The sequence below is a fragment of the Schistocerca cancellata genome, chromosome 1, assembly GCF_023864275.1.
Source record: "Schistocerca cancellata isolate TAMUIC-IGC-003103 chromosome 1, iqSchCanc2.1, whole genome shotgun sequence".
Taxonomy (NCBI): Eukaryota; Metazoa; Arthropoda; class Insecta; order Orthoptera; family Acrididae; genus Schistocerca; species Schistocerca cancellata.
Window position 1 is genome coordinate 862386330 of NC_064626.1, and position 25491 is coordinate 862411820.

The following is a 25491-nucleotide window of genomic DNA, read 5'->3' on the forward strand; positions in this document are numbered from 1 at the left end:
ATCTTTTAACTGGTGTTTAAGTAGTTCAGTTACTATCTATCTATTCCAATAAATGCATGTTGGAGTTATGGTCCTAAGAAAACACTTTCTGCTGTTTGTCTCTAATTATAGCGCTCTACAAGACAAACGACATGCATACACTGCTCTTAACTGTGTAAGTGTACTTGAAACGGAAATGTTCGAACATTGTCATCTCATCTGCTGACTGGAGATAACTTCAACTATACTCATTAAAAACACAGAGATGGAATTTAATAGTGTGCTATATGGTTTCAGATTTATCAAACCCACGAATTTTGTTTTATACAAACTTCATGGTACACCACCCGTTAATATTCTCTTTATATTAAGTAAGTCTATTTGGTATTTTGGGTTAAAGCAAGAGTATACAGAAAAATCGTATTCCTGAAATGGGGAAATTATATTCTACATCACAATTTTTGTAAAGAAAACAGTCTCCATTATTAACTGGTAGTGCAAGCTTGAGGGTCAACGAAAGGTTCATGCTATTTGATGTAGAAAATTTATTCATGCTATTTGAATGGTGGCCTTGTCAAGGTCATCTACATAGACATGATGCACTTATGGATTTGTTTACTGATTAATTTTCACTTATTTGTAGGCTAGTAACAATTACGAATACAAACCAGACCATTCAAAAACCTGGATTTATCTGAAATTTTACTACTGATGATAAACCTTTTGGAAATTACTTTCACTTATGCTTTTGTTTTGAATGTGAAACTTTGCATGGAACATTCTGTTAATTTAGCTATTTTGAATGCTTTCAGCTTTTCCTGGTGGTTTAGTGCTTTTAACTACAATATGAAAACAGAAATGCACGTGTTTTCTGGAATCTTCACCATTCACCACACTTCTCTCATGATGGGAAGTCTCACAACAAAACTCTCCACTTGTAATTTGGTGGATCAATGTTTAGAGTGTACCAAGTAGGAAAGAAACTAAAATTCATACCAAAGGTGTGTGTAAATTTTTTGTATCATCAAATATAGAAATCTGATTTATTTTAAATTTTGTGAAAACAGCACATTAACACTGAACACACAATAAACTGTGAATCCTGTTTCTACAGGTATTACAACTTTCAATTAAAATTAATAAAGGAGTCAATTGGAAATACTGTCAAAAATATAACACTGCATATAAAATAAGACATGGCTAATGAGAAGATACACATGTAAGATGTCTGTAAATGCTTATACGTCCTAAACATTACTAAAGAAATTTAAATTACAGTCTTATGAAGTAGCAGTGCTTACACAAATTACAACCATTCAGGCTGCACATATTTCACATATTTCAGTTACAGATCCACAAAATGAGATTCATTTAACTTCTAAAGCACTACCTTAAAGATGCCACAAAACTTAGAAAATCCTTATATGCACACAAATTGACAATCGCAAAAACAAACAAAAAATGAACAAGTACAAAAGGTACACCACCGCTTTACACTGTCTCGTATTCTTTTCGAATTGACTTGGCCAAGCAGCATGCTAGGATTACACCAACCAGCTGGAAAAAGACAAAAATGTTATTTTACCTTTCAGATGTACCCATACCTTTCACATAATAGTCACTACAACCCTCTCTTAAATAAGTTACATTATGGTAAGAGGAATAGCTGTGATTCTATTTGACCACATAGACATGTCACAAAATTGCTATCTTTCAGCTTCACAAGGATTCATTGACAAAAGGGTTTGATGAAATGGCAATAATCAGTTATTAAAGCGAGACATCAGAGTACAGTATAGTGCACACACTAAAATGTGGCAGTTGGCCACAAATGTCAAAAAATTAGATCTTACATCGACCGCAGGAAGGAGTGGTGCAGGGGAACAATCCCCATATCCTCTCAGTGCTGGCACCAAGACCAATGTTTTGCACTTCTACAAAAATAGAACTGATATACTGCCTTAGGGTTAGGAGTAGTGCTCAAATTCTGGAAGGGACATGTACTAGTCTCTTCACTTTTTAAAAAAATAAGACTATGAACAATGCTTAATCCAAAGCAAGGCACAGAAAGCAATGGGTATGGTTACAGCACTAGTGCTTGCTCAGGTTGTCAGTGTCAAACGCAGTAGTTTATGCCCTACTATCTCTAGCAGGATCTTAGGCAACCATAGTTCAAAACACCACCACATGAAACTACCACAATGAAGTATCAACACAACATGAAAAACAAAGACAACCTACATGCCATGATTTACAGACTTGGGTCATTTGAAGTAGCAGAGAGAACTTGTAAAGTTTGAGAATCACAGACTGAAAACCAAAATCTAAGAGCAGAGCAATTGAGTGAAAGAACAGAAGAGCAACTTAGAGAAGTAGCAAGTAAACACGTCAGGCACAAAAAAGGAACAGTGACAACAGGGCACAACAGCTGTGGAATTTACTGGAATTAAATGGTAGGGGAAAAATTATTAATATTGAGACCAAGAGGATGATAGGAACTAACGAAATTCTGAACAGCAAGCTGTTACCTGCCGAGATTCAGATCAATGATGATGCGAGAAGGTTGAGACATTGTGCAACAACTGTCAAGGTTACAGTTATCAGGTTGTACAGCATTTTCTGTGACCAGTACAGAATGTTTATTCAGTCTCTGAAAACTTAGTGATTATAACAGTGACAAAAAGCAGAACCATGGTTACACAATGTAATTTTGCCCATATGAAGCTTGGTGCTCAGTGATGTGCAGTAGCAACAATGTGTATAATGTGACCACTAAGTGATAGTGTAATTCCACTGGATATTTCTTTAAGGGTTGATGTATTAGCGCATGTATGCTGACTGCAGCTCAAAAGGGTGTAAGTTACAGTGGTTATTCAGAGATGAAGAGACTTGCACAAAATGGAGTAGTATGGAGAGCAGCATGAAATCAGATTGGAGACCACAACACCACCTGCTGTTTTGCCAATGTCTTTTCTTCTCATTACGAAGAAAAGAAGTGTGACAGTGATCACAGTAGTGTCCGTATGTGAAGAGAGAAAGAGCCTACAAAGAACATTGCCAATACTGCAGCATATTTTTCGTTCTACTTCTGTAGAGAATGTGTCTGCCTTCTGAAGTATGAAACACTAATATGAAGAGTGTGCTCTAAGGTAGCTTTCATTTACAGCACGTCCAATTGGTGATTATGTATTGGCACGAAATGGCACATGATGGCTTTACCCAGGTGAAGATTATGAGGCCATATGAACCCTACAACAAGGTCATTTCGCTCAGGAGCACAGCATCTCACTAAGATGTTCTGAGGTTGGGAAAGTGAGGTTTAATTTGCTTTAATTTAGGTAAAGTTGCTTTGAATGACATTAGGGAAATAATGGGTAGGGTGGCTCTCATTTTACAGTGAACATATTAACAGTGAACTCCATAAAATCAGTGTTCTGATGGAGAAGTGAAGTGATGATCAAAATTAATAGAATAGGTTACTGATCCATAACAAGGAGCATTTTGTTGTGTACAATTTTATCATCAAGAGTTTATTGCCAGCAACTTCTAATCATCCTAAGGTATATGTAGTATATAAAAAGTAACAACATCGTATTCCAAAATTTCTCCTCAGGTCAAAATTATACACAGAATCCTGAACTGGGAACTTTCAGATGATCTATTGGGTAGAAAGCAGTAATTTGTTTGAATTACCATTAAACCCTTAACATTTTAAATTTTACAAAATGTAACTATAGACAACATAATAGTCAGAGATTCAGTGACTGTTTAGATAATTAAGATAATTCTTCATTTATTGTTATGTCTCAGTTGCAAATTTTTAATTAGATTATATGTTTCTATCACTGTGCATCACCTTCAGATCTGAGTAGTTGTGTCAGCAACACAATTTGTCTACTCAGAACCACATACCAGAGTACTGTTAGCCAAAGACAGTCACTGTGTATGAGGTGTTTGCTTGTGTGAATGCATGTGTTTCTTTTCCAATGAAGGCTTCAGCCGAAAGCTTCACGAGTAACTCATTTCATTACGTCTGACTGCAACTAAACTAGTCACCTATTCTTTCCCTAATTATTGATATTCCAACCTGGGCTCTCCATTGTTTGGAAATAATGAGTTATAAATATTCAAAGGTCACCATTAATAAAATTAGCTGCAAACTGTTCTTTGACTACAACAGCCTGAAATTTAGTCATCTTTTACTCTATGTATGTATGATGTCTATGTAGAAATCTTTCAGAGTTGTATGGCGCACAGTTGGGGTATATATCTCTTACAACTGAAGGAGCACCTGTCAGTCATCTGACAACTGTCATTTTCAGTCTTTAATGAATAATATCCCTTTCTCCCTCACTTTTTGAGCCACTAAATTCAATATCAAACAAACTCTGATCACTACTGCCATCCATTTTCAGAAGCACTACCTAAACATCAATACAGAACATAGGCTAAAAGTTCACAAAATGTGAAGTATCCAAAGCTGCACACTACAGATGGTATCTAGTGGCAACCACCTCAACGAAAGGACAACAGCCAGGCTACAAATGTAGGACAGGATGCTCTTTAGCAGCCAAACTACAGCACTGGGATGGATATAAGTGAGATTTTATTTTCTTCAATGGCTGTTCCTGAAATGCCTGAGTATACTCACTATTCAGCTTGTGTCAAAATAATAAAAACAAGACAACTAGAGACTTTACATTAAGAGGTTACCCACTTATAATTTATACCAAACATTTGAAGTGGCTATGTCTTGTTTCAATATATGCATTACACTCCACTAACAGAATTGAACTCTGGTTTCAAAGTCATTCAGTCCCACTGACTGAACATGTTTATGATTAGGTGTATAACTGGTGCTCCAGCAGTAGTCTGCTTACTCGTTTCCTACACAAGCCAAGACTGTCTTCTCAAATTCCACCAATTAATTGTTAAGGAACTTTGCCAACTATGTGGCTTGAACAAACTAGGTTTTTCATATCTCTGAACCTATTAAAACTTCCCTCTACATTGTTTTGGTTGCCGGGCAGTAAATCCTGCTGCATCATACATTAAATGACACCCAAAATGTAGAAAGAGAAATGCTCAGCCTCCAAAACAGGCAACTGTTATGAAATATAATGCGTACACATACACACACGCACACCTACCTTACTACCTAATAATTATCAGCCATTGGTTTCTCATTTCAAAATACCAGTCTAGCATCTCCTATTGTCTAAGTCTGACCCTGAATGTTTGGGGTGCAGAAGAATAAATTATAGCTCGCTAAAGGAAACTTAGTATTAAGATCCTTATGGCACTCAGGAAGTCTTCTGCATATTATACCACTATGCAATATAACTGATTATTACAAATTATCTGTGAAGCAGTTTACTATGATGGCAGGTTTACCTGAACGAATGCAATTCCAATGCCGACGCCGCCAAGTACTACAGCATGGTGACTGATGAGGTTTTCTAGTGCGCCCATACAACCTTTGTCGTACTGCTTGGATGCGCACATCTCATTAAGATCATAGCTGGGGCAGCACGAGGCAGGAACCTTCAGCCCTGCCTTAGTCCAGTCATCGGGACCATTGATGCCACAGCAGTTTAACTGAAATTATGAAAATTTAAGTTACAGTCTTTTATACTCTTTGTAGAAGTAATATTAACACACATCAGGTCAACTGTACCTGAAGAAGAGCACTATGATTATAGAAGAACTGAATTTTTGTATGGTTGGATAGTACAGTTTATAAACTGTGACTAAACTCTGCCAGAAATGTAACAATAATCTAAATACACTTTTAGCAACAGCACCTCAAGGTAGAGCATGAAGTAAACAACATGAAAATGTTTCCTGAAGGAAAGGCTCTTCTTGTTACACAGTCATTCCATGTCAACTCGCCTAGGCCTTCCTGCTCAACCATCACAGATTTCATTTAAATATTATGTAAACATTCACGGATGTCCCCAATGAACACTAGTACAGTTTAATTTTTGTCTAAACAACACTGGGACATCTTTGAGTCCATTCCCTACTTTATGCAGAGCGAGAGAATTTCTGGTGAGTAAGCTGTTATATAAATGGAAATATTTTGTGTAAAAGAAATGAAATTTGATCATCTTTAACAACTTATGCATTCTCTTAAGAATAATACGGAAGAGACTTTACAAGCCGTATCTCACTAAAAAAATTTAGGCAAAATCCTTGGGGATTTCAATGTTTGGATTCTTATATCTCAGGGACTAAAGGTATGATGAACATTGAACTTAGCATGTAGTAATCAAACAACAGAAGGTTCTCAAATATAAAGTTTCACTCAAATATTACTTTCCAATACTGAATAAATTAAGTGCACAAAGTTGTAAATTTTGAAAAGAAGAGTATAGAACAGTATTTTCAACCAGACTTTGCAAAAAATGATGGTCTTTAAAACTCTTCAAATTGGGCTCACTAGGAAAACCTCCAAAAAATTCATACGATTATTCAATGCAGGCTAAAAAGCTAGATAATTTAACTGATTCTTATTTCAAATGCTTGGTGACCACCGAACTTAATACACAATAGGTCTGTAGAACAAGTGTGTGGAGTACAAATTTTCCATTCATCTGCTATTTTCCAATGGGGTAGGATTTTTGTGAAGAGGTGGAAACAGGGTATAACTGACACTTTACAAATACTGTTTTCTACTGAAGCTTCAAAACCAGCTTCTTCAAAACAAAATGTTTTTATGTCTCCCCAAACAATGGGTACCTTTGGTTTCTCGTTGATTAATGGCATGATAAACATGAAACTTTGGGCAACAACTTAGAAACATAAGATTCTCATGTATAAAATATAATTCACATACTGCTTTCCAATTTTCTGCAAAATCCATTCAAACCAGATTTTTGTAAAAATTACGAAAATTGAGCACATTCAATTTGCTTTTAAAAAATTTGTTTTCTGTAACAGATTTCAAACTAATCGCATTTGGAAAGAGGATGTTGGGGGGAAAACAAACAAAAAAAATCCACACACCCACACTCATTCTATTGTCTGATGTGTGCTAACAATACATGAAAATGACTGACAAGTCTGAGGAAATGTACCATGACATACTACATTGCAGTAACCCATTGTCTATTTTGTTGATAGTAGTTTCTATTTTTAAACTGACAATATCTCACTCTATTGCAATGATCTACTGTGACACTGTCACTGTTGGTTCAAGAACATTATCATGCTATACTCAGGTTCTCAAGCCTGTAATTTGGCAGCTTAATTTAGGTTCCAGAGCCTTGTGGTGGTACCTGCCTATTTACAACGCCATTTCCTAAGTACCTTATAGCCTCTGTTCATTGCTGGAAGACTATTATTTTCCTCAGAAATTTCTGTGGTAGATGCATGCAAGTTGATCATGAATGTCACTGTGGACCAATGAGATGATATTTGATAATACACAAATAAAAAACAAATACACTCCTGGAAATTGAAATAAGAACACCGTGAATTCATTGTCCCAGGAAGGGGAAACTTTATTGACACATTCCTGGGGTCAGACACATCACATGATCACACTGACAGAACCACAGGCACATAGATACAGGCAACAGAGCATGCACAATGTCGGCACTAGTACAGTGTATATCCACCTTTCGCAGCAATACAGGCTGCTATTCTCCCATGGAGACGATCGTAGAGATGCTGGATGTAGTCCTGTGGAACGGCTTGCCATGCCATTTCCACCTGGCGCCTCAGTTGGACCAGCGTTCGTGCTGGACGTGCAGACCGCGTGAGACGACGCTTCATCCAGTCCCAAACATGCTCAATGGGGGACAGATCCGGAGATCTTGCTGGCCAGGGTAGTTGACTTACACCTTCTAGAGCACGTTGGGTGGCACGGGATACATGCGGACGTGCATTGTCCTGTTGGAACAGCAAGTTCCCTTGCCGGTCTAGGAATGGTAGAACGATGGGTTCGATGACTGTTTGGATGTACCGTGCAATATTCAGTGTCCCCTCGACGATCACCAGTGGTGTACGGCCAGTGTAGGAGATCGCTCCCCACACCATGATGCCGGGTGTTGGCCCTGTGCGCCTCGGTCGTATGCAGTCCTGATTGTGGCGCTCACCTGCACGGCGCCAAACACGCATACGACCATCATTGGCACCAAGGCAGAAGCGACTCATCGCTGAAGACACGTCTCCATTCGTCCCTCCATTCACGCCTGTCGCGACACCACTGGAGGCGGGCTGCACGATGTTGGGGCGTGAGCGGAAGACGGCCTAACGGTGTGCGGGACCGTAGCCCAGCTTCATGGAGACGGTTGCCAATGGTCCTCGCCAATACCCCAGGAGCAACAGTGTCCCTAATTTGCTGGGAAGTGGCGGTGCGGTCCCCTACGGCACTGCGTAGGATCCTACGGTCTTGGCGTGCATCCGTGCGTCGCTGCGGTCCGGTCCCAGGTCGACGGGCACGTGCACCTTCCGCCAACCACTGGCGACAACATCGATGTACTGTGGAGACATCATGCCCCACGTGTTGAGCAATTCGGCGGTACGTCCACCCGGCCTCCCGCATGCCCACTATACGCCCTCGCTCAAAGTCCGTAAACTGCACATACGGTTCACGTCCACGCTGTCGCGGCATGCTACCAGTGTTAAAGACTGCGATGGAGCTCCGTATGCCACGGCAAACTGGCTGACACTGACGGCGGCGGTGCACAAATGCTGCGCAGCTAGCGCCATTCGACGGCCAACACCGCGGTTCCTGGTGTGTCCGCTGTGCCGTGCGTGTGATCATTGCTTGTACAGCCCTCTCGCAGTGTCCGGAGCAAGTATGGTGGGTCTGACACCGGTGTCAATGTGTTCTTTTTTCCATTTCCAGGAGTGTACAACGAAACCCTGTCAACAAGTAGTTTAAATATAGCCCACTGCTGTGGTACATTCCCTCAAATTTCTCCATCATTGAAGCATGCTGTTTCCAGCTGTGACTAGCTTGAAATCAATTATGGATAACGGAATTTTCTAAATTCAAACTGAATGTGATCCATTTTTGTAATTGTTAGTAAAGTCAAGTTTGAACTAATTCTCTAGAAATTAGAAACCCATTACATGAAATATATTCAGGTTGTATACATGGAAAAGCGAAAAAATTCCCGGATTTCCTGGTTAAAAATACACTTTCTCCCAGATGAAAATACACTTCTCGTGTTAAGTGACAGTATACTCTTCTTCGGCACTGTAAAAGGCATCAATCCTTTGAATGTTTATGGTTTTATATACCGACGTAGAATTTCCCGGCACTTTAGAAAACTAAACTCCGGGGGGAAAAACACGTTTTGAAAGACCTTTGATGTGCAGCAACATGTACGCTGCATATTTTCGTATTACAAAGGTATAAATTTGAATTCCATCAAATAACGCATGTCACTTTCCGAAGCATTGAAATTGAGATTGTGATGCGCTTTTGTAAGCGTCATAGCTCATTCACGTGGTCTCACCAACTGATGACAGCAACAGGACACGTGATGTAGCCAGCCCATATCAAGATCACTTAAGTAGCGCGAATACAGAAATAAGAAAAGTTAATGGCTTAAATTAAAATACTTAGCATTCACATATAATATTGTGTCTCCAAGATTAATAAGTTTGAAGAGAAGCTAAGCTTCCACATATAACGTTGATCTTTTTGCGCGTGTTGCACTTTAAGATACACACACAAATGTGCCAGTAAAATTTTTAATAACGACACAAATGTCTCATCTTCTGGGCTCTAAATACTTCTAAATGGTCATCCTCAAAGAGTTGATTTGTAAATGAGAGTCAAACGCTTTTTGATTTAAGAAATTCATCGTGCATTCTCAAACATAATTCATCTTACGTAAAAGGAAATCTGCTTTGAATGTAACGCTTTTCAAACCACCCGCAACCTGTTAGAAATAGGTTTGTTTCAGCAGGTGCAAGAAAGCACCAGATAACTGGCATCACCGCACTTGCGCAGCTACGATGACACAGGAAGCCCATATGTTCCCACATGTAAAACATTAAAAGATCTTACATTATGTCATAAAAGAAACAAGACATCAAAGCATACTTCAAGAGCGTCGGGATTTCGCATAATGCACATCCGTATGTACATTTTCTTGGAGTACCAGTACTCATGTTTGGTTCTTTATTATAGCATAATGCCATATGTGCACTTGAAATGCAGTGAACGGTTGAAACTAGCCAATAGTGTGAAATTAAACACTTTGTTTCAAATAAATTGACTGCCTCAGTAGAAAGAATTAATAAAAGCCAAATCTCTTTAGCAAACCAGCAAAAATAACTTCATTGTTTTGTAAGGCGATTAATGCTTGACTGTCAAGGGTGGAAATAAAATCTGAAACTATTAACATATATTAGCCTGCCACAATTATGCAAACATATTTTAATTCATTTGATAGCTCCCAGCCACAAAAATCCGTTTTCGTTTTGTTACCATTTAATGTGAGAACAATACACAAAGAGGAAACAACAAAATCACAGAAAGTAAACAGGTCACATGGAGATCCCACCACAACTCTGACTGCTCTGTGCATCAGCCCCGGATCTACGATATTTCCAAACCAGGGCCATATTAAATAGTGGCGCCTAGCCACAGTTCCGTAACCAGAAGTGGGAGAAAGTACTACTCATACGCAACTCAACTGCGCATGCGCAAGAGCCCGCCCGCAAATTCTCAAACAAATCTAATTTGAACAGTTGTCATTTCACGCTCACCGGAGGCAATTTGTTATAAAGCATTGCATAGTGATCCTAAAGCCTTTGACACACTTTACTGTTGGCAGACACTTGTATGAGCACTTTTGTTGTTTTATACGGCGCATTTCCTTTGCAACTTAAGTTTTATGTTCTTTTTTCCTCTTGTTCATGTTTTGTTGCTGCAGTATCATTCTGCAGTAGCTGGATACAATAATATCCTATGTTAGAGTATTCGTTCTCACCAGTCAAAATCACAAAAATTTAACTGAAAACTAAAAGAATGAAAAATTCCTGGAATTCTACACAATTCCCGGGTTTTTCCCGGATCTCCCGGGTCTTATACACCCTGATATTTTATACTGGAAAACCTTACATCGCTAAGTTGTGTCCGAAGTTCATGTTTCACACCTTTAATCAATGAGATGTTAGAAGCCAAAGTAAAAACTATTCACAGCTCGATTTTCCCGGAGACTACTTGACCTGAATTTATGCAGCATTGTTAAACCATGTTGGAAATTAAATCAACTGTCCTGGGCAGGCTGAAAACATGTTTTGAATGAGACTTGTTTTGAAGTTTTTACAGGTATGGGTATTTATAAAATAAGTATCGAATATACAGTATTTTCCAACTTTCCACAAAATAATCATCTTTTAAATGAATTTGTACATCACTGGAAAACAGCAGATGAATAAAATTTTGTATTCCAAATCCTTGTGCAACCAAACTATTGCATATCAAGTTTCATGTTCACCATGCGTTTACTCAAAGGGATAACAACCCATTTCGCGATCAGCTTAGATTCAAATTATCTATCATTGCTAGCCTGCATTCGATAATCATGTAAACATTTCAGAGGGGTTAAAACCATGGACCTTTTAATAACCCCAGTTTGGAAAATGTATATTTAATACAACTAAGAAAGATTATGTACAACTCCTCCTTTACAGCTGATTTAGCAATTTCTGATTTCAATAAGAATCTGCACAGCCAACATTCAACATTTTTAGAAATACACTGTAATATAAATCTCTGCTGAGTATTTGGTGCACATAATATACATCAACTATGAAAATACAACACCCCCCCCTTCCACACGAAACAGTTTTCCACATCTATCAAGCAAAGCAGCCCAATTACAATGAATCCTGCAACCAACAGAAATCTCTCCTTGAACCAAGGCACCACACCAATGAAAGTATTTTTGATTTTCCTCCAGCCCCACCCCCCTACAAAGTTACTAAATTGCACTTCAGTGTCATGAATTCTGTGTAAGGTCACTAATTTACCTTCTCTTTTTTAAAATAGCTTTCTCTCAGACGAATTTCCTGTTCTACATAACCAAGTGAGATTTATCTGAGCAATATTAGCATTTTGATTAAGTTTTATGATGTAGCATGAAAACTACATAAGTATCAAGCAGCAGAATGGTTTCTTGGCTTCCTTGATATCTTTGAAAACAAGATATGAGTTTTCTGTTTCACCATATTATGTTATCTTTGACACACACATTACCTATGACCCCTCATGCTATTTCTTTACTGAATTTAATGTTCCTTCAATGTTTCTTAATCATAAAATAACAACAAATGTAATGAGAACTGACAGGACAGTCTTATAACAAATAGCGATTTTACTCAATACATGCAAGAAAATGTAAAAAGCAAGTACATTGTTACACCCAAGTGTACTGTAAATGAAAGCCAAAGAGCTTGTCACAGTTAAAATATATACTAACCAGTCAAACTTCTGCTGAGGAAATTGCAACTTCATATTATTAAAGTAAGCCACTTTCATTAATGAAAGACCTTTGAGTTGGCCTGCATAACTTTTAAAAGCAGTGCCTGATTAGGTGTGCCATTAACCTTCTTTTAAATATTATCGATTCCATTGTTTGCTTACATGAAGTCTAATAAATACAACAGTGAAAATACAGAAACCCTACTCTGAACACGACATCTGATGGAAGGAACACAGAATTAGGGTAAACTACTCATGAATACAGTCATCAGAGATGGAGAACCAACTCAGGCTGGGAAAGTGTGCCCAAAGAAATTTGTTGCTTCTTTGTCAAAAAGAGCTGTAAGAACACTTTCCATTGGAAATTTAAGGAAACAATGGAAACCTTAGATCTGATTGCCCAGACAGAGATTTTGTTATCAATATTTTGGTGCACATATGTATTTGAACTGTGACTGCTCAAATGTAACTCTAGCATCTTAGCATTCTGCCATCAAACTCACTGCAACCGAGGCAAGTCCTACTTGGGAATTTATCCTTTATATTGTATTGTGTTAACCACAACTCAATCAAAATGAATAATCAACAACAAATACAATTAAGGAGTAAATTTACTAGAAGATGTGTCAGGAATTTTAAGACATAGAAGAGACATCTCCATGAAATCCAATTACCTACTGTATATAATGTATTTACCACTCACTTTGGCTGAAAGAATACTTGAGTCTTAGACATATTATCCCAAAAAGTAATCCTTAAGACAACAAAGACAAAGACACCATCCTGGTCTTCAGGTCAACAAGTCACAGAGGGGGGGGGGGGGGGGGGGGGGGGGAGGAGGAGGAAAAGAGTGAGGGAGTGAAAGAAGGTGGGGGTTTAGTTTGAACACATTCGACTGCTATTAACCACCACTAGCCTTGGAACACACAACATGTTAAGCAATGTAAATGCTGAACATAGCTAATTATGTTTGTAGTAATGCAAGAAATAATGTTCTAAACTATATTATTCAGTTCATCAGATGTTATCTATACATATGTTTGCTACTCAACATGAGATTCACTTACATCTGTTTGCATGATGTTCCACGCCTTTTTAATATCTTCGTTACTTTCATATTTGTAAAGTGTGCTGTTCAACTGAGTATCTAGATCATCTTTCAAAACATCCTTCAAGACATAACCTGCTATGCCCCCTCCTAGTTCCATGGCAAAGATGATCAAAAGTAGCACTGAAAACTGAACAGACAATTACACATTTCACGTATGCACCAATATACAATGTGTGTCAATATATGGCTCTGAGAATCAATTTTGTATAGTATTAACTTTATCTGATAGTATCAATTTCACTCTTAAGCATACTTACTGTAACTACCATACAATGATTTTCCTTCAGCGCTCCACAACAACCAAAAAATGCAACTATAAAGACTATGATTCCAACAATAAGCAGCAGCACAGGTCCCGCAATGACACTCCCACCAAAGAAGGTATCATAAGATGAAAAATTACTTAGAGCAAGTGCACCAACTGATACAATTACTATACCAGAAATCTGAAACATACAAAAACATTTGTTTTTTTTAAAAACTTGGTGGTTTGATTAATAACTACAACATTAACATGACTACAAACCTGAAAAAGCAACAGCCTGTAAAGTGTATAATATAACTTTATGCTAAGGGCATACAATATTACGTAACTCTGTACTGTCACCCACCAAACTTCACAATGCACAAAGTACCGACTATATTAACCTAACAGTAACTTTGAGTGCAATTTTAGAATTAACATTGCAAGAAGAAAGTACCAATATTTACACTACATGATATATTGTGATGTTGAAACTTCAGCATCCAAAGATATTAGGAGATTCCCCCCCCCCCTTCTAATATCTACAGAGACAGGTTTACAGATCTGATGGGCAAGTATCCACTACAGTTTCTTCCATGAACTGCACACTAAATTTTGAGCTATAGGCCCTACTGTTGACATTGAAATCTACAGTCATAACGAACTTCAAACGTTTCATTTCCTGTTATGAACAGAAATAAGCTTCCAGTGAATATAAAACTTATGTACACTACAGATGCTATCTACATAATGACATTTTATTGAGGTATTGGTACTTATGTGGTGGCTTTGTGTCCTCTTCCAATCATGCCAAGGTCTGAATAATAATTTCGTAAGTACATTAAATGTGAAAAAGTTACAGAGAATCACAGGGTACTCTCAGCCACAGCTTCATGGTACGACACTAACAGAGCATTCAGATACAGCTCCACCATCAGTGTCAACAGAAAGAACGAAATTTTAGGATTCAACGGACCACAGAATGTCGGGTTTGGTGTGCAATTTAACCTCAAGGCTTGTGAATACAATACGGAACAAAGTTGGCTGATCCACACTAGAACTAAACACTCTACCATGTCCCCCCAATTACCTACGCGACAACACATCCGGAGTAGGGGGAAGTTTAGAACCAACCAGGAAACTGGTTAGGACTGCACCACAGATTTTTTAACTAAGGGAATATTCTTTCAACTTTTGTGGTACACAATATAATGTTTTGAGATAAGAGCAGAAATTTCTGAAACTTACTGTTAAACGCTGCACAGCACAAAACTCTTCCTCTACAGTACATCATACTTCTTTTAAACTCTAACCATAAATTCTACTCATTACCGAAATACTGTCATTGACATCTGTCCTATATTTGTGCACAAGGATTCTTATCTTTTAATTACTAGAAGAGTATTTTTTTTTTCTTTTTTTACGGAGAACCACATACTAATATTTTAGCACAATTCGCGGCATGGGCATCAATAATGCATTAAAGTCACACAATATTGCTTTAATTTTTTATGTTAAGCTATAAGCCAACAACGAAGCTCTACTAAGCGAGGTATCTACTATGCAAATTCGCCACGTACTACTACTAAGCAAACATTTAGCTACGAATTTTGAATCACAAACCAATTTATGTATCTGGAAATACATACAATACATATGGAAAATTTCTTCCGGGTTATTTACTTCCAATCGCGTATTTTTCTAAAAATGTTGACGACCTCCGCTTACATTAAAGTACTGGCAACAAAAGGGGTATATTTTTACAATTCAATGTTTCGAATACAACTAAAAGGCCTATTTATACAAAAGCCAGTGAGTCGCCTGAACTACTCTTACATCTGTCCGAGCGAAGCTAACGAGGGCTAAAAATTCCACTAGGCGCAACAGTTACCGTTGTAAAACATTCTTATTCTTCACACGTGTTAACGGATACAACAACAGACAAAGTGAAAACTATTTTCCACTCTCACACTTTATCAAGAAATACGAAGGGAAGCGTGACATACGAACCACAAACAACAGGTTGAATGTGAAGAGTAAATACTTCACGCAGGACATTCCACCAGACACCATGTTGGCTTTTCTTTCTGAAAACAAGAAAACCAGTAAATAGAAGAGTTATAATAAGCCATATGCATATAGTACACCCTAGATAAATTTCTTACTTAATGTATTAACCTGATTACACTACAACACTTTACAACCACACTACCCAATTCGCAGTCCACTACGAACTGTCAGTGCCGCTCTCGCGATCCCGTGATGCCGTTCACGCAAGAAAACGGAGTGACGTATTCTTCCGCGAATCAACATCTCTGATACGCTGTTTACTCGTGTAATTCAAAGGGGGAGAGGTACTTCATGGGTAGTTAACTTGGAAACCGACAGCAGGCAGCTATACCAGTAGAAAACTGCAGGTAATTGATTTGAGGGCAATTTTGTAATGTTTGGTAACTATCTCTCATCGCGTAAATATTCATTTCACATGCTTACCTTAATCACGTGAGTGCCCACACAAGTTGGAAAACGGTGGCTTGCTGGATGTTATTGTTGATGACGTTCGTAACTTTTAAGTTAATGCGTATATTCGTTTCTTTCTTTCTGTGCAACAGTAGTTAGTACTTTCATTATTATTTGAGGCAACGCGACACATCGTTGTTTTACTAGTGAACTAATTGTTCAAATTTCTGACATGTCTTGCGTTCGGAAACAGTTTTCTAAAATGTAAGAAAGTTTATAGATATGGAGGTGAACTACTCTTTAAGTCTTGAGTGTCCATTTATCATTACCATCACTAAAATCATACATCTGTGATTTTTCTGACAATGATTTTTGTGGTAATGGAATGTATGTTCCGGCTATTCTCTACGGCACATGTGCCCATTGTGAGTGACAGGCCAAAGAAAACAGCAAACGTGCGTCACAAATCTCGTACAAAAGAAGCAAGAGAGTAAAAACGTAGATACAATTATTTCGCTAGGCGTTGAACGTAACAGTTAAATTTTCTTAAATCAAACATGTCATCGTTATTTACACAGGTCAACACTGATTTTCCTTTTTTGATATGACACTTGTTTCATGCTGACTTTGTTCACCCAGATCCAAATACACCATTATTTTTGCCCTGTCACATAGTTTTAGTATTTGTCATTAAAATACTAACAATGCAATATACCCAGTGAAGCTGCTGTACAAATATTTATTTAGAAGTAAACTGCCACATCGAAGTAATTAATTTTCCGTTACTTTGTATTTGCAGATAAAAAGTATTACATATGACGCTGAACACGGCAGCACTTTCCACTGTTATAATGGTGGGAATCAGATACAAATTACTCAATTACGTGGAGCAAGAGATCTAGGAGAGTCTTGCAGTGGACTGTTTTTTTATTTATTTCTTGAGCTATAACAATGCAGAGAGAAAGTGTGGTGAACACTCGAGATATATGTTATATTTGTGGACGTTTTATGGTCGGCACACATAGACCAGGTACATATCCCATTTAAAGTGACCAGGCGTTCCAATTTGTTTGGGATAGTTACGTTTTTTGGAGTATGGTCCCCTTGTCCTCATCGGATTCTGCCGGGATGCTTAAATGGCCCGGTATTTAGAAATCAAATCAAATTCTCAGTCACGTGAGTTCTAGCATTGTGAAAGTATCTGTATTTTATTTCAATGTCATATCCCTAATCTATCATACCGTATGACGAAATACGTTTACACGACCTTATATGTGGTGCATTCAAGCTCGAAATCTTCAATAATACTAGCAATGAAGATGGTATTACTCAGCTGCATTTGCCTAGAAGTAACTAATGCTTACATGTGTATTTCATTCGCGTAAGTATTATAGGACATCTAGTGCAGGTGATAGATTGTTTATTCATTTTGTTTAGACTGGAACCATCTTCGCAGTGCCCAAACGCCACTGCAGTTTTAAGTGCGGAACTTCAGGAGAAGCAACTAACGTATTCATAATCCAATGCCATAAACAATATAACTTTGTTTTTTATTAAATCAAATTTAAGCAAACAAACTCTCGTACATTATCATTTATTTACTTTTAAAAAGGGTATCCATTCATAGTAAAGAGAGGTCGAACATACTACGATGTCCTTTGCACGAAATGTGGAAGCGCGTCTTCCGTTGCGCATGGAGTGACTCATGACAAAGAGTATCGTTTCAAAACGAGCAAATACAAGTTGTACCTTCGAGAAATTTAACGGACTTTTTTCAGCAAGTCGTTCCAAGTGAGCACGAATTTAAACGGCCTGTAACGGAAGGCATACAGGCCTTCCATTTAGTACAAGAGAACCATAGCTTTCATTCAAATGCTAGAAAGTCTAAACTTGTTCAAAAATCTTTCGAATCTAAGAACATTTAAAGTTTGTTGTTAACGTGCTTGCTCCACATTGTCGTTATGAATTGCTCGGAAAATGTGTAAAGTACATTGTATTGCTATTGTTTCTGATGCATCTAAATGACGGAAACACAAAAACCCTTGTTGTTCTTGTATGATACATCTTGCCTCTTGAAGGCGTATGTGTGAAAATTCTCCAGTTTAAAGAACAGCCTGGTGAAACTGCAAAGATATAAATAATACTTTTAGTGATAAAGCTGTAACATTCTGAGAGAAAAATAACATAAAACTTTGTGGGCGGTTTCGAAGAATGACAAACAATATTTTCCACAAATTAAAGGTCGCGGTTGGCGAATAAGGACAAACAATATTATCCACAAATTAAAGGTTTAGCCTGGTCATGACATCAGTGGTGTAGGATGTGCAGTGCATATTATCACTGTGATGTTATCACTCGATGGAAAGTGTATCATTCACAAGATTTTGTCCAACATATGTTATGTCCACGAAGAAAGCATAGAACAATTCTGTACCTTTTGACGCAGAGTACAAACAGTTACTTGGATACAACAGTACCATACGGTTGGCCTTGATGCTAGCCATCGAGAGAGTTTGCGGCTATGTAATACCACTAAAATCACATTTTTTTGAGTGAAGAAAAGTGCCTAACAATATTAAAGACTTTTCTGAAAACCAGTTTTCTGAAGTTCTTCGCATGTTTTTACATAGTCAGGCATCAACTTTTCATGCAAAGTATTGAAGGTAGAAGGACAGCATGTCACATTCGTGGAGGCCGAGAAGCAATTAATGATTTAAGAATAAATATGATAGAAAAACGAAAAACCATATTCATGCCACACACTATAAGAAGTACTTTAAGAAAACTTGAATCTGAGGGGGAGACCATCCGTGAACTTTATGATAGCAGTGCACAATATGCTGAGCAACAGACGAATAATCAGTTTAAGGCCTTTTCAGACTACAAAGTGCTTTAAGTAAACTTGAATCTCAGGTGGATGTAAATGTTACTGAGTTCACTGAAACCGTCTTAAATTATATGATGGCAGTACACAATATGTTGAGCAGTGGAGAGATCATTTTAATGGCTGTTCAGACTACAAATTGCTTCTTTTTAACTATGTACCTACGTGGGATGAGGTGCAAAAATGCTATAATTATCTTGCAAATGTGTTCCCAAGCTGCAAAATGATTATAATGACTTGTTCCAAGAGTGTGTTAATATGCAGCAGTTTGTCACACCTCAGGAAATGGAGTATAGAAAAAACTCTCACTGATAAGTGTCAGGTATAAATGTCCCAGCATTCATATCCAATATTCTAACTTGTGAAAATGTTTATAAGATTAAGGGTTTTATGTTGTGTGTTCCCAGAACAAATGCAGCTGTTGAGCATGTCTTTTCTTTGATGAATAAGATATGAACATCCGAGAAAACTAAAGTGAATGTAGAGACTTTGAAAGTAATACTGATGCTGAAAGTCTATTTGAAATACAGTTATTTGGAATTCTATACCTTCTGAAACTTAAAGGGAAGCAAACATTTACTGAATCAAATTCAGTCATCACAGAAGTATGGAGACGTGAACAACTGAGGGTGTTAAATGCTGTATGCGGTTACCTGCAGTGTAGTATCCTGTTTAATAACTTTTATGATTTAAGTGTGTTATAATTACACAGTAGGCCCTAGTGGTGAATGTACCTATGTTTTATATTATGTTTGTTGTATTATCAGTTGGTACTTGTAAAAATGTACAAAAATTACACAGCATTGTTGCTTTCTGAGCAGTGAGCAGCTATAAAACTGGTTCCAGCCTTGACTGCCACTAACATTGTCACCTTGTGTCATTTCTTAAAAGTGTTTATTTTGCTTGTTTGAAGTTAAAATGGGAAATCAGAATACGTCATGGGTACTTCATAGAGTGTGTAGCGTTTGTGTTTCAGAGTAAGAAAATGGTCAAAGGGAAAGTTAAGGTCTCTTATTTTTCGAGTTAAAATGGTGTGGCGTTAACTCAAGAACCACATGGATTGCTGTTACTTCTGTATTTGCGAAGTAACCGGTTTCAAAATAAAGAACAAAACGCAATGATTTATCTTGATTTGGGGTATGCTAGAAAACCTGTACCGTATGTTGCTGGTGGCCTATACCTATCCTTCCTACGAACCTTCAGACATTACATTCTGAATCAAGTTGTACCTCAGATGAGCCCTCTGAAGATTCTGGTTGGGCAGGTGCCAAAGACATGATAGATAAACTCCAGTGGAAGACTCTGCAGGAGAGACGCTCAGTAGCTCGGTACGGGCTTTTGTCAAAGTTTCGAGAACATACCTTCACCGAAGAGTCAAGCAGTATATTGCTCCCTCCTACGTATATCTCGCGAAGAGACCATGAGGATAAAATCAGAGAGATTAGAGCCCACACAGAGGCATACCGACAATCCTTCTTTCCACGAACAATACGAGACTGGAATAGAAGGGAGAACCGATAGAGGTACTGAAGGTACCCTCCGCCACACACCGTCAGGTGGCTTGCGGAGTATGGATGTAGATGTAGATAGACATACCGGTACCCTAACATTTCACATAAATTCAGCTAAACGATTTGGCCAGAGATTTAGATCTGTCAAAGATTACTTCAAAACTCTTAGCTTCAAGGCTGAAAGAAAAGAACTTAACTAGCTCCAGAAACAAGGGTAATTTTGTACAGACACACAGAGAAAAATTTGGAACGCTATTTTAGGCAGGAAGACCCATTAGTATACTGAACTGACATTGAAAACCTAATGATCAAGATAGAAACAGATGACTAGATGCTCTTCATTGACTTGAGTTAGATAAATTTAGAAGATCTACATGCAGTACTGAACCACTGACCACAGATAATTTAGGACCTGAAAACTGCCAACCAGCTAATTTGACTAATCGATTTTTGGCTACTGAGTTTACCCAAAGTATTCATGTGCCATCTACTTTCAGTATTGATGTTTATGACAAGGTGACAACTGTATCTCTGAACATACGACAGCCCACTGAAGAACTCAAGGTCAGTGACAAAAGAAATGAGACAATACAGTCAGAAAACATTCAGCCTCGTGTCTAAGACCCTCTTCCAAGAAGAAATGTAATGAAACTTAATTAGTGTTTCTGACATACACTCTCATCGAAAACACTCTTGAAGAAGGTAGATTAATAGACGAAAATGAAGAAATGTAATAGGCCTACAGGAAAATGGTCTAGAAATGAAAGGAAGATAAACTTGAAGAGAAAGGTATTTGACTGGGAAGAATCCAAAGAGTCTGAAGGATATGTTGTCTATGATGACTCATCTTGTATTCATCAGAAAAATTTGTGGTTGTGAAGATCTGTGGCAAAAAGACAACAAATTTTTGACATTATGTTGCTAAGGTTTTGGAAGTGCTAAAAGATGGAATCCAAGTATCATTTTAGAGATGTATGACTGGAACAAAGAAATTAATGCAGACACATGAAAGAAGTTTAGTGCAAGTTACTGATGATGTATTGAAATTCGAGGTTAGTTCCATATCTTTTAATGTCGCGTTTTGAGTGACTTTATGTTGTTTTAGCTGTTTATTAGCTTTTTGTGTTAGCTTGTATTTTTAATTTATTGCTTGTATGTCATTACACTGTATTCCATAGGGTGCAGCGATGTGTACTTTGTTTCTGTATGTATACCACTTAATGACACTGTTTCAGTTAACTGCAATGCATGGCTCAGTTAACCTGCTGCAGGTGGTTGAGTGGACCACTTGTTGGTCTCTGCTTTTGTTAATTTTTGGTTTAGGCTCGTACTATTTTTCCCAAACATTCCTTACATAGCAACCAAATCAGGAATTTGTTTAACTTCACTTATTATGAAAAATATAAGTAGGAAAAAATGAGTGTAAAAGCTCATCCAGTTAACATTACTCAAAATCTTGAAATCAAAATGACATTATTTAATGCCCCCTGCCCCCAAAAAAGTGTTTTTGTTCATCATGGTTTTACAGAACGCAAGGGATTAATGACACTACAACAGAAAAGTATTTTTCAGTTACTTCGAATATTTTGCAACGCACCGACTGCTGTATTGTCCCTGTCAAATACATAGTCTTCCAGCTACAGTATTGTCACATCTTCTGAACTAGTTTGTTACAGTATATATAGAACGACTAGGCTCAGTAGAGTTCGTGAAAACACCACCGTTTTGCATTCTCCATTCTCTTTCTGCAGTGACTGAATGGGGTAGTTGAAAGTACTGAGAGACACTTATGTGTTCAGAACATGCAGTAAACATTCGCCTCCATGCTGGGGCACCGACAGATTTTCATGTCAGTAGGGCCATAAAATTTTCTCCATACACGGTGAATTAAGAGTTTTGAGGACATTGTTACCTGCTCACCATTTCCATTGGTTTCTACAGTGCACATTTCAGTAACTTGTAATTGTTATACACTCATTCCATTGGCATCTATAGGACGTGACGATCCCAAGTCACACACACTATGTGCCTCCTGTTCCTCCTGCCTCTTTCTTCCATTCAGTGATAGCCATCACTCTGCAGTCTAAGGTCATCTCATCTTGCCATTTACGTCAGAGCTGACCAGAAGATCTCAAGTCTTCCATTTTTTCCCGTCATACATATTCTAGCAGGGCCGTTCTGACAATTTGGCCTGCCCATTGCAAGAATCCCTTTGGTGATGTTTACTGCTGAGAGTTGCTCAGCTAGTTCTGCATTGGATCTCCAAATCCATCTTCATGTTGCTTAATCAACTATTGGCCCAAAAACTTTCTGTACACTTTATTAATAAAGACTGATAGTTGGTGCTCTTCTCTTTTCGTCATGCTCGATGTTTCCACACACTACAGTACTGGCCTGATGATTGTGTTGCAGCGTTTCAGCTCGGTTTTTCTTGTCAGGAGTTTTAAGGATGGAAGTCTTTGGAGGAAAAAATGAACTCTGCTTTCTGTAGTACAATTTATCATCGACATGTCTTCTATTACAGTAGTTTACTTTCACACCACGTCATTTGAAGTTGGGAGTGTTCTTGAAAGTGTAGTTTTCTATATGAAGGCCATCACGTTATTTCATAGTAATGTTATCCTTTTGTATTACCATGTATTCTGTCTTTTCTTCATTAATTTTCAAGACGATTTTCACGGCAGTTTCATTTAGTTTTTTGAAACGTGTTTCAATTCCATAACTGCTATTTCCTACTAAAACTATGTCATTATATAGGCGAGTTTATTTGGTTGGTTATCTGTGAGGTTTCCATTTATTTCTCTCACTACTTTCTCCATGAAAGATGAAGCTAAGTGGGGTGTAGCGCATCACATTGCTTTAGTCCAGTTTTTCTCAAAACAGTCTGATAACGAGCTGCACTAGTCACTTTCTCCATACACGATTTGACCAGGCTTATGCGCTTCTTAGCTATTTCGCATTCTGTCATAATCTCCTATACTATTTCACTCTACACTCAATCGTAGGTACTCTAGGAGTCAATGAACAGTTAATGTACATGCTGTTGTACCTCCACAATCGTTTTCGAGTACCATTCTGTTAATCCCCTGGTAAGCCCTCAGTATAAGTGGTGAGTTTTTGAAATGTTGTACTTTGTAGGCTGACTAGTAGGGAAGGCCATCATGTTGTCCTCAGTAATTCCTGCAGTTTCGATTATCTCCTTTACTGTGTATAGGTACTATGGTTGATTTCTTCCACCCATTTGATATTTTTATATCTTGCCAAATTGGTTAAGAATAAGATGAAAGTATTTCCCATGAAGTTTACGATCATCAAATTTCAGCAATTCCACTGGTATTTCGTCGGTTCCGACCGCTTTATATTTTTTAAAATTTTTTTACAAACTGTTGTGAACCTCTTCGTATTTTGTGCCATTTACAAGAGATTCAACTGCTGGAGGGCAAGTTCTTGCCTGTTTGTTTCCTGCTTTAGGGTAGTTCAGTAGGTAGTCAAAATATTCTTTCCAAGATGTCATATATATCTGATCCAGCGATAACGTTACCGCTGATGTCGCAAACAGCTGTTGTTCGCTATATCCCTTTCTGATGTTATTTATGCTGCCAAATGCGGATATTGTTTTTTTTTTTTCTTGTCGCTGTAGTGTGCTTCAAGGCATACCCTTTTTTTCTCTTCGTAGAATCTTCCTTGGTTCGTTCTGTGTCTCCATGTAGCCATGTCGTAATACTTAGTTTTCCTGTCTTGTGGTCATACCTTCCTGGCTAAGAAGCTAGTTTCTACTGCCGTTTTACATATACAGACGAACCATTTCTTTTTCTTATTTTCTACTTTCGTTAATGTATTTTCTGCTGGCGTTTGAATCACTTTCTTGAAGTCTGTACAGAGTCCATTAATGCCTGTAGTTTCACTGTCGTACACGTCTGCTGTTGTTTTGTCAAATGTTTCAGATACAGTATGTTGCTCATTTCCTATTGATACTGAAAAGTTTTAGGATTGTCCCTCAACAATGTACTACGTACTACGCTGTGCGTCCTTCGTGTTTTCTGTAATTTGTTTTCAAATTTGACTTCCATACATGCTACCACCAAGTTATGATCAGAGCCTGCGTCAGCTCTTCGGTCAGTGGTACAAACAAGGTAACAGTATAATTATAGAAAAAGCTGTTTTTACATTCCCAAATGTTACTTTTTCCCGCAATTTTCCTTGTTTGCTGTTGGTCCCATCATAACCATATTCTCTTAGTTAATTGGTTTCCTGCCATTAAAAACATCGTATGGATGACATTTCTTACATTTTACACTTTTGAACCACTACCACGAGTTTCAACATCGAATGATGTGGAATCTACGTCGTGTTCTGGCTCACACACAACCAGTAGGGTAATGCATAACATAAACTGGTAGCCTGCAGTTTGTTTCAGAATCTAAATCATCTTGTGTTCTATGAGAAATGTGGCATTATTAGGGGCACTTTCAAAATGTTTCCGTAATGTTTCGTCATCTGACTGTTCTCTAAACTGCAATAGCTCAGTAACCGCATTTCAAGTTCGTTTTCCTTTTAAAGGCAAGTCATGTAATGGACGAAACGATACGCAAGAGATAATTGATTTCGACTTAGCGCTAACAACCTGTACCAATTTTGCAGGATTCTTACTGGCGTGTTCTTCTGCACTCTTGGTAGGTATTTTTCATCATCATATTAACTAAATTACTGGACTTCTTAACTGCAACTTTATGCCACTCAAGATTCGCACGAATTCTAACAGATTCGTGAAACTTTTTGAAATTTCTGTAGTCCTATTGTGAAAGCGGCATGACGACTCTCTTTTAAACGATCTACGTCATTCTTGAA

The 25491-nt window shown here is 37.8% G+C and overlaps 1 protein-coding gene across 3 annotated transcripts in view; it reads right to left on the reverse strand.

Annotated features, from left to right (window-relative positions):
* Positions 1-509: 509 nt before the first annotated feature.
* LOC126189402 (CD63 antigen-like) overlaps positions 510-25491 on the reverse strand; it is a 434175-nt gene continuing 409193 nt past the window's right edge. The window contains exons 1-6 of one of the 3 annotated variants that reach the window (XM_049930940.1): positions 15954-16084; positions 15799-15875; positions 13802-13990; positions 13501-13671; positions 5374-5577; positions 510-1536 (exon numbers count right to left, since the gene is read on the reverse strand). In XM_049930940.1, coding sequence (XP_049786897.1) covers positions 1471-1536; positions 5374-5577; positions 13501-13671; positions 13802-13990; positions 15799-15861 — 693 coding nt within the window. In that variant the 5' untranslated portion in view covers positions 15862-15875; positions 15954-16084 and the 3' untranslated portion in view covers positions 510-1470. Of the gene's footprint in view, positions 1537-5373; positions 5578-13500; positions 13672-13801; positions 13991-15798; positions 15876-15953; positions 16085-25491 lie in introns of those variants that run through there. The other 2 variants (XM_049930941.1, XM_049930939.1) reach the window with 2 other exon arrangements.